A 16,259-nucleotide genomic window follows, 5' to 3' on the forward strand; every position below is an offset into this window, starting at 1 on the left:
CGACTCCTTAAAGCAGCCGTCTACCTTGATGAGTTCATCTCCTTGTCATCATTTTACGTTGGAGACGTCTGAGGTTCGTGTTGCACCAAACACTGAAGCACTTCTTGAAAACTTCCACTCAGATTCTCCCACCGCAGACTCAAAGTTCACCGAGAGCTTCGAGCTCTGTGATAAATGACCCTCGTGGTCGACTGCAGCCACATTTTAAAAACTGACGTCCTGGTTTCCATTTGCTTAATCGCATTATTACATTTAGCTTTTATCCAAAGTGACTCATAAGAAGTGCATTCAGCCGTGAGAACAAACGCAGAACAACGTCTTCAATAAAGTTAAACTACAAAGTGCTATCAGGAGTATTTCACTGCTACTTTCCTGATTTAAGGTGAAAGATGTGTTTTTAGTTTGATGTAGGGACATATTAAACCTCGCAATGCATGCTGGTTAGATTTGTGTCCCGACTCGCTCTGACCTCGCTCTCACAAGGTCAACGATAATCTCACGAGAGCGAGGCGCCGCGGTAGCTCTCCGCTGCCTGCCTGGCCCAGTGCATGATGGGAACACATCAGTGCATCAATAACCATTTCCTCTGATGCGTTAGCGATTGGATCGCCACTTTTAGCGAATGTTTTCACATTCAGTCAGTCAAACTGCACCGATGGCGGTAAATGAAATGGACGGGAAGCAGAAGTTCCCGCTCAGGTGAACCGTCGCAACCGCTCAGGGTCCCAATAAAGTAACTGCAATGTAATGCGACCCCGATTGTTTTGCCCGTAGCCGCTGCATTAACGACATGCGCCCAGAGGCACGACGTGCAGGAAGCTCACCAAGGTGTTGAAGACACCAGCCGCAGCAAAAAGGTAAGGAAAGCCCGAGCATATGTTTTGCCCTTCTGGCTATGAATTATGGAGGAGCTACCTGTCGTCTCTGCTCGCTGGCGGCGTGAGCCTCCTGAGATCCACGAGCTGCGACAGAAGACACGAGCCTCATTTACAGAAACCAGAGGGATTGCACGACAGCGCAGAGCGCATATATTTTTAATGACCCATTATGACGGGCGGACGCCGGCTCGAGCCGCATCCAGTCCATTAGCCGACTTCCTCTGACAGAAGGAAAAAATGAAATAAAAAAACTCCCCTTGTGGGGATGGAAAGCTGTGGGTAGCGGGTCGCAGGCTGCGTCTCCGCTGCACTCTTGTTGTCGCTTTTATTTGCTTGGGTCTTTGTCCAGCTCACACTTCTCTTCAGGGGCGGACAAACCAGCACAAACCAGAACAAACCAGTGCACTCGCACAACGAGTCCACCGCAAAGAAATCTCATCTACTGTAAAAAAACACAGGCTGTCACATCCAGTCAATGCAGTCATTCAAGTACGTGCTCGACAGGAGTGTTTCCATGTTCCCCGGGATCCAATGTTCCACATTTTTAATACCCTCTTAAGATCACACACGCACTCCAAGACCTTTTTTTCCTGGAGGGTTTCATGTTTGTCGCACTACGTTTGTGTTTCTCCAGGTCAAATGGTGAAATCACCCACCTGCAGCCTGAACCAACAGCCTGCAAATTGGTGGCCATAGATATATATAGATATATATTTCTTTACACAGTGATGTATCCGCAGTGGCCGGACAGATGTTTACCAATCAAATTGCATTTAAAAAACGTCCAATGTCCCTCCGATCTACTGCAACGATGGTCTGAAGGCGAAGAAGAAAAAGGACCTGGGGAACATAGTGATGACCCAGGCAGACGTCCACAGACATACCGGCTGCCAACCAGATAGAAACCTTTGTAAACCAAGGTGAGGCAGAGGTCACGGCCCACACTGGGTGACTCACACTGAGGCTGGAGTGTCCACACTGAACGGGTGCAGACATGCTAATGGTTTTGGTGTGGGATGGAGCTGGTCATGCTGGTCGTGCTCGTCTAGTCGTGCTCGTCGTGCTCTTCATGATCTTCATGCTCGTCATGATCTTCATGCTTATCATGATCTTCATGCTCTTCGTGCTCTTCATGCTCGTCGTGCTCGTCGTGCTCGTCGTGCTCTTCGTGCTCGTCGTGCTCGTCGTGCTCTTCATGCCCGTCGTGCTCTTCGTGCTCGTCATGATCTTCATGCTCGTCGTGCTCGTCGTGCTCTTCATGCTCGTCGTGCCCGTTGTGCTCGTCATGATCTTCATGCCCGTCATGATCTTCGTGCTCGTCGTGCTCTTCATGCTCGTCGTGCTCGTCGTGCCCGTTGTGCTCGTCGTGCCCGTTGTGCTCGTCATGATCTTCATGCCCGTCATGATCTTCGTGCTCGTCGTGCTCTTCATGCTCTTCATGCCCGTCGTGCTCGTCGTGCTCGTCGTGCGGCCTCGGGCATGAGCCGACTCTCCAGCGGCCGTCGCTGACGAGTCAACAGTCTGCCCCGGGGCCGACGTTTCCCACAATCCCTCACTTCTCGTTGCCTGTGTCGCTCGTTATAACTCTCTCTCTCGTTATCACTCTGCGTTCGACTTGTTCTCTCTGAGCTTTTTCACATTCGACCGAGATCTATGTGCCTCTTTCCCCCGTATAGTTACTCTCTCCTTCCTTCTCTTTCTCTCTCACTCATTTTCTGTCCATCTTGTTTGAGCCCAGATTCATCACCACAATCTGTCAGCGCTCTGCAGCCTCCAGCCTCCTGACACATTCTGTGGCACACCAATATGCATATGCTGTTGTTGGTATTATTATATAGACAAATACGCTGGCGCTGTAGAAAAAGCCTCCAGCACATAAACAGAGGTGAGGGAACGTCGTGTCCATGAAATGACTCACCGGCCTCCTTCCAGTGGAGAGACTCAGGACGCGGCGGCTCAAAGCGCTTCATCATTCAGGTGGGAGGAGCTACGATACCGATCGGGAACAACTGACAACAGATTCGCTCCAGATGGCGTGCAATGCATGCTGGTTAGACGTGTGCACAACTCGCTCTGACCTCGAGCTCACGTGGGCAGCGATAATCTCACGAGAGCGAGGCGGCCGCGGAGTTTAGAGCCAGGCGCCACGGGAGCTCTCCGCCCATTGCCTGGCCCAATGCATGATGGGAAACGCCCGGTGGAAGAGCTGAGTGGCTCTTGAATCTGACAGCAAACGCCACGTGTTGCAGAAAATCCTTATTTTATGTGTCGTAATATCTAACGCTGGATTGTTGACTGTTAGCTTCATGTTTAATCTAAAAACATATTTTGTGTGGTCGATGATAATAAAGCTTATTTATACAACACAACTCCAGTAGGAATGTCTTTCACAGCATATTTTACATCAATATTCATAAACACATATGAATGAGTACAAACGTGATCTGTAAACCACACGCAGCCTAAAGATTGAACTAACAGGAAGTGTTTTCTGTGACTTCCTGTCTTTGAAGGCAGCTGAACCAGAACCAGCGTGTCCGGCTAATTGGAAGGATTTGTTTCACCACTAAAGCCGTGAAGCATCACAAACAACAAACACAAACAACACAAACTTAGGCCGGGAAAAAATAATCAATTTACCAATTTCCTTTTCTTTTCTTTTTTTTTTTAAATCAATTTGGCATTTTTGCCAAAGATAAATGTTCCTCCTCAGGTTTTTTAATTCTGTTTGGTTCCCCTGGTGTTCAGGATGCGGGTTTATCTTGTCAAAAAATATTGAAACTGTCAGCCTCCTTGTTTTTTACGTAAGGAAAATGCCAAAATGTCATGTACCCGAAGACGTTTAGGAGGAATACAATTAGAAACTAGCCGGTGAATGTACTGTAAGCGAGAGGGAACTCCTGTGGAGAGCGAGCGTCTGTATGTTTACAAGCAGCGCCCGAGGCAAAGGTTGAGCACCATGAATAATTCATCTCTTTGCAGAAGAAGCAGAGTTATTGTTTGAAATATGACTGCAACCATTATTTCTGACAGAATAATTAAAGAATAAACGACAAGACAGAGGCACGTTGTACCTTAATGACATCCCGATGACGCAAAGTAAAATGAGATATGCGGAGCTCATGAGCTCCAGTGTTTGGCGACCAAGAGGAGATGGCTCGCAAATGACTGGTGAGCGCTTTTTTATTGACTCACAGCCGACTGCCAGCTCTTTGTTAATTATCATTTTTATGATCATCAACTGGAAAAAGAGTGCATAAATGCAGACGTGAACATTTTTTTGAAGGTTTGAAATGCACGCGATAAGAGCAGCAACCAGGCAAGTAAACAGTGAGAACACAGCGCCGCGTGGGACCGACGCAGCAACAGAAATCTATTCTTATGATTGAGGTGATGCTTCGGGCAGAATTGAACTAGATTACAGTCTGGCGCATTACGATGGGGATGGATGTTTATTATGTGCATATGTAATATGTTGTTATATCAGGTGCAAAACACGGTGCACAGAAAAACAGACACAAACAGAGGCGTGCTCCTATCTGCACAGTTAGTCCAATCAGTCAGACAGACAGCGTGACAGCTTGGTGAGAATACAGTAAATCCATACAAACTGCACTATGATACCGCTCAACTAAATATCTGCCAACATCTAACACATGTACGTGCACGCGCCAGAACTTTTTACACAGTTGTCAAACTTCTTTTTTTGCACTAAATCCTCCTGAATCCTAAAACACACAAATAACTTTTTGTTTTTATGAAAGCTCCAGCAGATGACTGAACAACTTAAGACAGAACATAGCTGGAAAACGTACAAGTCTGCATGCAAAAAAAAAAACATGCCGGGCTCAGAAACATTGGATTTGATCCGGTTGCTCGTTGTCAGCAAATCAGTTTTCTTTCAGTCCAACACAGAAAATAAACGAGCCCAATGTGAGCCGTGTTTGTCCTGTCCTCAAATGTAAAGAGCATTTTAACAGCCACGTCCGGTCCAGCGGCTCGTTGCTCTCCTTCTGCAGTGTTGGAGACAGCTAACCGTAAAAATGTGGGCTGTAAGACGCTGCGACGCTCGGTGTCCCCGCTAGCTGCTGCTGCTGCTGCCGAGTCTGACGTGAAGCCGGCGCTGGTCCCGCTACCTTCGGTGGCTGTTGAGTAGCTAGTGGGGAGCTAGCAGTAGCGCTAGCTGGCTACAGCAGGGCGCTAGCAGCAGCGTTAGCTGGCTACAGCGAGGAGCTAGCAGCAGCGCTAGCTGGCCACAACAGGGAGCTAGCAGCAGCTTTAGCTGGCCACAACAGGGAGCTAGCAGCAGCGCTAGCTGGCCACAACAGGGAGCTAGCAGCAGCGCTAGCTGGCCACAACAGGGAGCTAGCAGCAGCGCTAGCTGGCCACAACAGGGAGCTAGCAGCAGCGCTAGCTGGCCACAACAGGGAGCTAGCAGCAGCGCTAGCTGGCCACAACAGGGAGCTAGCAGCAGCGCTAGCTGGCCACAACAGGGAGCTAGCAGCAGCGCTAGCTGGCCACAACAGGGAGCTAGCAGCAGCGCTAGCTGGCCACAACAGGGACAACCACCAAAGGTAGCAGCGGCTTATGGCTTTTACGGGAACAGCTTGTTACTGAAATACTTGTTTGGATGCTCAACACTTCAAACGTATTTCTTTCATTCCGACACGATTGATGTCTTCCCTTTTTGTTTTTACCTTGTAGATACACATGTATTAATATCGTGACAGCGAGAGATGTGCGTCCATGCGGCGGCGCCGCCTCGCTGGACCCGTTACAGCCCTCGGGTCACCGGGCCAGCGGCAGACGTGATGTTTCCCTCTGACCTTCTCCCTGCCGGTTCAACCAGGGAGACATAATGCCCTCAAAGGCTTACGGCGCGCTATCGGTCACATGAGGGACAGACTTGGACACGCGATTGATATCTTCCCAGGGCGCTTACAAATTTCAATTACCTGTATACGAGACACTGAAATGTTGCTTCTGCCGTCACGCTGCCTAGCGGCTACTCGCTGCTGCCGAGGAAACTGAATTTATCTTTTACTGTTTTATCTGGAGGTTTAAAACACTAAAATGCTGCACTCTACATACACATATACACACATATACTCACACAGCTAACATGTCAAAGGCTAGTTTTGTATCTGATCGGCTCCTTTTTGTCATCACAAACACAACACAGCTTGTTCTTCACTCCTCACAATATGACGTCGTGGCATTATCCGTCCTGGCTTAAGCTTTTATATCAAAGATTTATACGTTAAGAGTGAAACGAGGCGCGCACTTTGGATAATTTATGACGTCTTGTTACATCATAGCTGGAGTTATTATCCCGACATTTTCAGTTTGCTGTGAACACCTGTTGCTCTGTTAGACAACTACTCAAAACACAGACTTCAGTAATAATCAGCAGGACTTTCCAATAAGCCTGCGTGCCTGCAGAATGGAATAAATGTGCAGGGGTAGACACACACACACACACACACACACACACACACACACACACACACACACACACACACACACACACACAGACACACACTCCATTAAGCAACGGCTGCATTCATATGCAATATCTATTAAAAACATATATATATATTTTAAACCACTAAAGACCTGCGGGTTTTCTGAACTCTAAGAGGGAGTGGGAGATGTCAACAGAAGATGTAAGCTGTCGGGTCCGGATCACCACGCAGGGGATTAATCTGCTCCATAAGCACGGGGGCTTTACCGAATATAATAAAAAAAAAACCTCTGCCTACGATTTCTGCCGCTGCTCGCGACGAACATGGACTATTGAGCCGAGGCGCATCAAGGTCTTCTGGAGATCTTTGCTGAATTATGTGTACAGAACAGAGACACTTGGGTAAAGCGGCGCTGCATCCATTCTCCCTCCGCTTGACCTTCCTCTCCATTACTGAGCTTCTTTCTTTCGCTTCAACACAATCAATTGTCGCTCGCTCCGAGCCGGTTCCGCCTCAGCGCCGCTATCTTTCAGGCGCTGTGGTGTCATGTGTGGGGGCGGTGAACAGCTCCGAGCGGGTTGTTGGGTATGGAATCCTAACATGTACGTATTGATGGGAGTGTGACTTCATTAGACACGCACCACTGTGAGGAATAGCGCTGACCTTTGTCTTCTCTCCGTACTGTAACTGCTGGCTTTGACTCGGTCGATCCGGTTGTCAGATACGAAGCGCGTACAGCGAGACTGAAGGATAATCAAGCGGCAGACGGGCGTTTATCCCGAGCGTCGATGGCTGTAAAGCATCAAACGTACCGATCCAAACTCACACAACACCGTAGAGAGGCGTGCAAGACGGATGAAGCGCTGCAGGGGGAAATGAATTATAACGAGTCTGAACATTTTTTGTTTGCTGGTACTCCATCAGCCATGACCGGCTTTGAGAGTAAGCCTCCGTTTCTTGGTAACCCATCCCTCCATCCTCCATCCTCATCATTAACAGAAAAGCTCACAGAGAACACAGATAATTATCTTCCTTTGCCTCCTCGTCGCACTTCACATTTTTTGAAACGAATACATTCCTGGAGACGCGACTCGGCTTATGAGCAAGCAGTCGAAGGAGATTAGATGAAACTGTGTTTTTTTCTTCCCGCAACTGTGTGAAATATATATATATAACGCTTGAAATGCTTACCGAAGTCCCCGGGGACGAAGATGTCATAGACGCAGCTCTGGCCGCGGGTGTAATTATGTGGGTAGTTTGGTGAGAGCACGGTTCCCTCTGAACCTGTGAAGTGACCTCCGCAGGGAGCTGTGGGGACAGGAAGGGAAGCGACACAGAAACACAGAAACACGGTGAACAAATGTGAAACAACACAGCTTACGCACCTGCGGGAAATGAGGCAATAAAATGCAATCGGCAAATCCATCTTAACTGGCACGAGAGTGCACAGGTAAGCAGTTTATATCACAAATTGAGATGAAAAGTCACCTTTAAAAACTTTCGGCTGCTGACAAGTATAATTTCGGCCGGCATACCAGAATATGTTTGACACTTGAGAGGCACTTAGGGGACGGGAGAGGTTGTGTTCGCGGGGTTAAAACCCCTAAAAGGGAAACAACCAGCGAGGAAATGTACTTTTTTATTATTTTTTTCGGCCTTCAAAATATCTAAAAAACACCATCGATCATCGAAACGCACAATCACAAAAAAAGTTCCACGCGCCGTGACTTTAATCAGCCGATATCGCCCGGCAGCGTGTTCCCAGAAACTTGGAATCAACTCTTCAGGCTGTGCAGTCAGCAAACTACACACACACACACACACACACACACACACACACACACACACACACACACACACACACACACACACACACACACACACACACAGAGTCCAATTGGTGTGTGTATTGTAGTCCTGATTGATTTAAGCATTAGAGCAAAAGCCAGAGCGCCGCTATCTTTCAGGCGCTGTGGTGTCATGTGTGGGGGCGGTGAGCAGCTCCCAGCAGGTTGTTGGTTATATAATCCTAACATGTACGTATTGATGGAAGTGTGACTTCACTAGACACGCACCACTGTGAGGAATAGCTGACCTTTGTCTCTCTGTTCTGTCGCAGTTTTAACACATGGGAACGGCAGCATGAACTCACATGTAGAAGAACATGTGACATGTAGAAGAAGAACAAGTCTCCAGCTACACTATCCTGTCACGATAGCATGCAGTTTGTGCTACTAACCGCGCACGCTTTTAACATCGTAGCCTATATGCAAATATCATAATCAATAAAAACCGTGGTTTGTCTCAAGCCGGCACATCTTAAGCCTGAATTTTTTTCTAAAGTAGTTGCCTCAAACCTCCCGGACCGAGCCGTCAGGTGGGAGGAGCCCCGGTCGCCAACAAACACGCACACATTTGTTGTTGGGGGTCGCCAGCTGCTCCGAACCCGCCCTGCGGGACGCCCGTTCACGTGTCGCTGCAGCTCTCCATCGAGCGGGCGGGAGGAGAAACAGAGCCGCTAATGTGGAAAGATGGATCAGCAATTTATCCGCGTTTGCTTTCTGCGAGCAGCGAGAGGCGAGTAATCAAAAATACAGTATGTGATTATGGCGAGTGGGTCTCAGAGTCAAACTGATTAGTCAGGCGGAGTGGGAGCCTCGGTGTCGTGGCGGGTGAGGAATGGGAGAATGCTGCCGGTGGGAAGAGGAGGAAGAGGAGGAAGAGGAGGGTCCACTGCACTGTGCTGCCGACAGCAGGTGAGAGCGGCCCGGCGGCGGTTCTCTAGACGAGGCTCTAATGGTTCTGACAGGTGAGAGCAGTGCTGAGGAGAGGACGGGCACGCTGTGGACCCGGCAAAGTCCTCCCGTGTTCTGGAAGAGACGGATGGGTGGAGCAACCGGGACCAGACAGGAAGTCCACCGTCTGACATGCGATGATGTGGAGGTGTTTTTTAAAAGATGTTCATGTGTACGGTTTCATTTCAAGAGAGCTCTGATTGACACACAAACGTCAGTTTAGGTTAGCTAGTGAGGCTATGTGCTGCTAGCTACAGGAACGTGACCGGGTCAGTTTAGGTTAGCTAGTGAGGCTACGTGCTGCTAGCTACAGGAACGTGACCGGGTCAGTTTAGGTTAGCTAGTGAGGCTATGTGCTGCTAGCTACAGGAACGTGACCAGGTCAGTTTAGGTTAGCTAGTGAGGCTATGTGCTGCTAGCTACAGGAACGTGACCGGGTCAGTTTAGGTTAGCTAGTGAGGCTATGTGCTGCTAGCTACAGGAACGTGACCGGGTCAGTTTAGGTTAGCTAGTGAGGCTATGTGCTGCTAGCTACAGGAACGTGACCGGGTCAGTTTAGGTTAGCTAGTGAGGCTATGTGCTGGTAGCTACAGGAATGTGACCGGGCCAGTTTGCGTTAGCTAGTGAGGCTATGTGCCGGTAACTTGGGCTAACGTAGCTCAAGCTCATGGTTGCGAAAAAGCGAATCAACCACATAAGGTCGTAGCGAGTAAAATCAGGCGAAAAAGCGTTGCAAATATTCACAACGCTTTGCTGCGAACGCACCGTTAGTCATCGGGTCACATTTGGATGTGAAAGTGAAATCGCTAAACGGAGAGATGCTGACGGAGCCTTTGGTGAAGCGCATCACCGCCGGGTGTTACTGTAGGTGCCGACTGTACGAGTAATGAACAGCTCCCCGGCGTGAGACCCTGTTCTCGCTGCTGGAAATGAGAACTGAATTGTAATTCAGCCTCGAAAAGATCAGATACTTTGAGGAGTATTAAACTACTGGAGGGAGGAGCGCCGAGCTTTCTTTAAACTCTGCACATCTTTTCTCGCTTCCCTCCTTGACACCGTGATGCTGAATGAGCTCTAGGAAATGGACACTGTAGGTTTGGCTGTGAATATATTCCAGAAATGTCTATTGTTCAGCGCTTTATGAGGTTTGAACTAATTCTGCAGACCTGGTAGCAGACAACTCTCTTCACCAATCAAACATTACAGCTTTTATATTTGCCAATAAAAAACCGAAGCCTTTTATTTGACTATTCCGGGGAAGGATTTGTGATGTCTGCTCCTCGCATATCATCAAAGTATTGAGATGGTTTCAACCCTGGATTCCTGTTTCTGCACACGTCAATGCAGTTTGTATGTGGAATATTACATGAAGGTTTTTGGATCGTCATCTTGGTGCGAGCTACAAAGACTCCTGAAACAATTACAGACCTAAACAAGACAATTACAGAACATTTAAGACAATAAAAAATTGTTTTACGTAGCATTTCAGCACTGAATGTACCACAAAATGCAAATTTATTAATTTAGTTCAAGTTTCTGCTTTAAGACTGTGTTCTTTTTAATGTTAAAAGTTGTTTTGAACTTTTTGGTGCTTTGTTTATTAGGTCCATTATCTGTGTTTGTATGTGTGATGACACTATTAGGCAGCCATCTTGACCGGCCACACACCCCCAAGAACCCAATTACCTTGTGGGGGTGTCATTAAAAAACTAAATGCACGCATACAAGCTGGGAACTGACTTAGACAAGTGTGTTATAGTTTTGAGACACTGAGGTTGTGTTAATTATAGTTTAATCTACACATTTGGACTCTTTTTGGTTCATTCTTCAAGACCTCAAAAGAATAGAGCGCCGACAAATAGTTGCATCACATGGCAGTGACGTCTCTGATGTAGAGCGAGTGTGTCCTTCACACCTTTTTTTGTGATCTTATTTCACACATGACAATGAACTATGTGATTTAAGTGCACTACAGAGCTGCAAAATGCATTCTGGGAGTGAACCCAAGACCTTTTGGTAAACCAATTTCCATCACCAAAACAGTTCCTCCACATGAGTAAACGTATGTTTTTATCAGGGATGTGAAGGATTCTCTTTACACCTGTGTCTTGGGACAATGGTGCCTCATTATACAGAGAGCTGCTCTGCCATTTTGTGTGTAACACATGGGTATGGATCTCATATGCAAGTGCCTTTTAAAGGTGAATTTAATAAATTATGTAAAATTGAAAAACTGCCCCCTTGACTCCAGAGGGTTAACACCTCACATGTACTCATTTTTACACCAGCCCTGGTCACATGGTATCACCCACAGACCCAGAGGATGGCGTGCAGTTCTCTGCCGCTCAGTGTTCTGTTAATGCAGAAGTGTCGCCGCTCACCTTGACAGCTCGGCTTGGATCTGTCCCACTCGGGCCTCTTGCTGTTGCCCATGACGCATGTCAGGGTGGAGTAGCCCTGCAGCAGGTACCCGGCCTCGCAGTGAAACGTCACCATGGAGCCCAGCTTGTAGTCGGTGCCCATCCTGGAGCCGTTCATCACGTTCCCTGGATCGAAACACGCCTCTCGCAGTTTTGCTGCCGGTCAAAAGAAACAAAGCTCTGAGAAACGATGACGTGCATCTAAAACCAAGATGGTGTTCAAACTAAAAGGCTGCAAGTCATAAAAAATAATGGAAAAGTCGGGTTAGAAGACGCCTTCGGTGGGTGTCCCTGCTAGCTCCCCGCTGTAGCCAGCTCTCCGCTAGCTCCCTGCTAGCTCCCCGACAACCACTGAAGGTAGTGGGACCGGCCCCGGTTCGACGCCCAACGAGGGCAGCGGGGACGCGGGCAGTAGCAGCTAGTGGGGAGCTAGCAGCAGCGCTAGCTTGCTCTAGGGGGGAACTAGTAGCAGCACTAGCTTGCTACAGGTAATAAAGGCTGTAGCGGCTTGTAACCCAACATTTGAGGTAAACATTGTGGAAATGGAGTCAGGCAAATTAAATACAGGCTATTCTCACAGCTTGCAACACTATAAAAAAGTAGTTGTGTGTCGTGAGGCAACTTCAAAGACTTTAACTGCAGATTCATTTCTATATGCATCCAACTGAAAATGCATAAAAGTCCCGCTTGCACAGCCCGTCAGGATACCTTTGTATTCCAAATGAAAGCCGGTGTAGCTCACAGAGCCGTCGCTGCGAAATGCCAAGTACATGAAGTTGGAGGTGCTCTCGATCTTCTCAGGAAGTTTGCTGTCCTGGAAACTGCCGATCAGATGAGCGCTGCTGTCGGACCCGTCGTAGATGTACAGGAAGTCGTAGTTGGGCTCGATGCTGAAGCTGCGGCGAGTGAAAGAAACACAGAAATTAGATAAAAGTAGTAGATGTTTTGTGCCGAGTCTCAAACCAGCAGATTGTGTGAGAGAATTATAATGTATTAGGATTGCACCGCCACAGTGCGAGAAGTGAGTCATGCCAAGCGATTTGTTTTTGCATCTCCAGACAAAGAGATAAAAAAAGATATCTCCCCCAAGAGGTGAGAAGAGATTAAATTGTTGTGACACTGCACTGGCACAAAATCTTCCCAGACGGCAACGGCAATGCAGTGTGAAAAAGATCGTTTCATATCGTAGCGCTGTATATCAAATCACAAGCCGCAGAGAGAGAGAGGAGAGAGGGAGAGGAGCATTTGTTTTCAAAATAATGAGCATGGTTTATGACAAAAAATGTAAATAGCTCGGAGATAATTGCATTTGAGTTGGATCAAGGCAACTCCAATTTGAAATCATAACTCCATCCTTTCATTGGGCGCTCCCAGAGGGAAACGCCGCATTGTGCTCGGGCGCTATTCGATGTTTGTTTTTGAAGGACGGCGTTGAGAAAAGAAACACGGCGACTTTTCCTCTCCTTCACCTCGAGGAGTCGGGGGTGGGAGTGCGGCAGAGGCGCTCATACGCTCCACACGCATCCTCCTCCACCCCCCAAAAAAATAATACCGAGTCAAAAAGCAAGCGGTTGAAAGGTGCCCTCGGGCCCATCTGTGAGTTTGCTCCGCCAGTATTGCTGCTACATATTTAGATTGCAATTAATAATGCAACGTTTACGGTCTGGAGTATCACTCGGCCTTGGAAAATGAGTGGCACTCTCTGTACCGCGGCTCCGCCAGCGATATACACACAGTATTTATCCAGGAAATGTCAGGGAAGAGGCAGGAACGCTATCTCCCAACACACCTGGACTCAGACTCAGACTCCTCTGCTTTAACACACATGGCCGGCTTTGCTCAATACTACCATGTTATAGCTGGTTCCACTGCAGAAAACAAGCAATCGCAGAGCACAAACCTGAGCCGCTGTGCAGCTGCACTGAAGGAGGGACTCCTTTCTGTTTCAGCTCGGTGACAAACACACCACAGGTTTCAGGGGAAAGCTTCATCTCGTGAGCTACTGGACCAAAAAGAGCTGCTGTCCAAACGCTGGAGAAGCTCTGTGTTTGTGACTCGTGATCAGAATCATCAGTGATGTCAGACGAGTGTCTAACTATGAGCTTTACTACGTAAAAGACTCTGGAACCTGTTTATGTACAGCCTCTCTTGAATGTAATGATGTGGTTTGAAAAGGCTGCAGATGGATGGAGGGATGGATAGATGTATAAATATATAGATGATAGAAGTATGGATGGATCGATAAATGGATAGATATATAAATATATATACATGGATAGAAGTATGGATGGATGGATGGATATATGGATAGATATATAGTTATCTAGATCGATAAAAGGATGGATAGATATATGGATGGATGGATGGATAGATGGAAGGAAGGATAGATAGATGGAAAGATGGATAGATAGATGGATAAACGGATAGATGATAGAAAGATATATAGATATGTAGATAGATGGATGGATAGATAGATAGATAGATAGATAGATAGACAGATAGATAGATAGATAGATAGATAGATAGATAGATAGATAGATAGAGATGAAAGGATGGACAGAAGGATGTGATCTAAACACGTGTCGCCCCCTCTCTGCTTTACAATGTAAGACACTTGTGTGATGATTTGTGTTTTCTTCTCTTTCCTCTGAGCCATGAAGATCCTGTTTCATCACAACTCCGTTTACTTTTTACGTCTCGACTGAAACCACAGGAAGAGGAAACGCTCGTCTCACCTGATGAAAGCCAAGGAAATGACGTAGTCTGAGTGCACGGCGATGAGCCAGTCGCAGTCCTTGCTGTGCGGGTAGGGGTGAGGGTAGTTAGGAGAGAGGATGAATCCTGACGACCCCGTCACATTCCCTCCACAAGGAGCTGCAGAGATAAAGGAAAATAACAACAAGAGATGGATCACAGACGGCCTTTAAATGAGCCGGACCCCAACAGGTGAGGGGTTGAACCCCTGCAGGTCATTTAAATATGATTAACTCAGACTACATGACCTTTGTTGACCTTTATTAGCAACAGTCATGAACTGTGACGGCATCGGGTCAAAAGCATCAGTTATTAAGACGATGACATCATTTACCATCATGGTTACAGCCTGACCATCAGCACTAGAGGGTTTTTGGGACATTTTCCAATAAATTTCTTGTTTTATTCAGCGTTCAACAGGTCGACAGTGTGTACTCGCACATATGAAGGAAACATAAACTGGGATAAATATAAATTATTGAAGCACAAAATGGACCTCAGTGCTGTTTTCTTTATTATTTAGACCTGTGCAGCTCTTTCAATAATCCAAACCTCTACTTCAAGTGACTTACAGTGCGACGCTGGTCAAGTGATTATCTTGATAAGGTTGTATACAGCGTTCATGTGTGGAGTCAGACATGTAACTCCAAAGGTATTAAGACAAATTAATCAATTAATTAATCATTTAATCAATTAATCAGGACATCTTGTGAGGCCTCGGCGTGTCAGAGGACTCTCTCTCTGGGCCGACACCTGACGCAGCAACACAACAGACAGTTTTAAGAGTTTCCTTTCTCGCAGACATGCAGCTTCTGACGCGATGACGTCGCTCCGGACGAAGAGATCTCGCGATGCCGAGCTCTATCGCGCCGGCCAGGACGGAGGAGATCCGGTCAGAGCTCCTGGCAGCGACACCGAGGCTTCTTCTGGACCTACTTAGCGTAATTAGCTCTAATTGCATTGTTAAGTAATTAGCCGTTAAGCTCCTATAAGACAACGTGTTGGGAGGCTGCAGTGCTCAGAAGCGGCGCTCTGGATTTGTCCACATAAGAAGTTGGCAGCGACTCAAACATGTCTGAAGAGTCTCGTTCATCCCGCACATACTCTTAAGACATCAGAGGGAGAATTAGAGTCTCGGCTGCAGCCGGTTAAGAGAAGAGCTCTTCTCCTCTGATCCCTGCACACCTCCCCTCCTTCCCTCCTTCCCTCGCCTCCTTCCCTCCCTCCCTCCCTCCTCACCGATGCAGCTGGGGGGGCTGGGCTGCCAGTAGTATCTGTTTTCCACCTGGATGCAGGTGATCCTGCTCTCGCCCTGCAGCTCGTATCCCGGGTCGCAGGAGAAGGTCACCACGTCTCCGGGCTCGCGGCCTTCCCCGTTGCGACTGCCGTTCATGGGAACGCCGGGATCTCTGCAGGCGGTCGCAAGCGAACCTGCAGGACACACACACACACACACACACACACACACACACACATTACTACCTGTGTAATCATGGGTCATATACTTTCTGATAAAGGTGCAATATCCCCACATCACTTTTTTCCACCTCTCAAAATGTGCAATATTCCCATAAAACTCTTCTCTTTTCCCTCGTTTCACAATCCAGGAACCGCACGAAGGAATATATATTTATATTTATACAGAAGCCCGGTTACAGCACAAGAAAGAAAGGAGTCATACTTATGAGATAACAAAGTCAAAACTTTATTATCTCATAATTATGACTCCTTAACTCATAATCATGTATTTTTACCTCATAATTATGTATTTTTACCTCATAATCATGTATTTTTACCTCATAATTATGACTTATTATCTCATAATTATGACTTCTTTGTGGCGTGAAGCGCTTCTATATATTACTGTTATTTAAAAACATGTAAAACTGTATCAATACCTTTCTTGTACATACACCACCGTATGTATCATGATTTCTATATTTCATA

At 47.2% G+C, this 16,259-nt stretch overlaps 1 protein-coding gene across 1 annotated transcript in view; it reads right to left on the bottom strand.

Annotated features, from left to right (window-relative positions):
• The window catches only part of LOC137799537 (CUB and sushi domain-containing protein 3-like), a gene marked incomplete at its 5' end in the record, with an annotated part of 388,544 nt that overhangs the window by 110,260 nt on the left and 262,025 nt on the right, over nt 1-16,259 (bottom strand). Inside the window, 5 exons of the mRNA XM_068596333.1 lie at nt 7,535-7,651; nt 11,520-11,714; nt 12,267-12,454; nt 14,294-14,432; nt 15,552-15,743. Coding sequence (XP_068452434.1) covers nt 7,535-7,651; nt 11,520-11,714; nt 12,267-12,454; nt 14,294-14,432; nt 15,552-15,743 — 831 coding nt within the window. The remainder of the gene's footprint in view (nt 1-7,534; nt 7,652-11,519; nt 11,715-12,266; nt 12,455-14,293; nt 14,433-15,551; nt 15,744-16,259) is intronic.

This window comes from Clinocottus analis, unplaced genomic scaffold (genome assembly GCF_023055335.1).
Source record: "Clinocottus analis isolate CAN_PGR_092001 unplaced genomic scaffold, fCliAna1.0.p SCAF_36, whole genome shotgun sequence".
NCBI lineage: Eukaryota > Metazoa > Chordata > Actinopteri > Perciformes > Cottidae > Clinocottus > Clinocottus analis.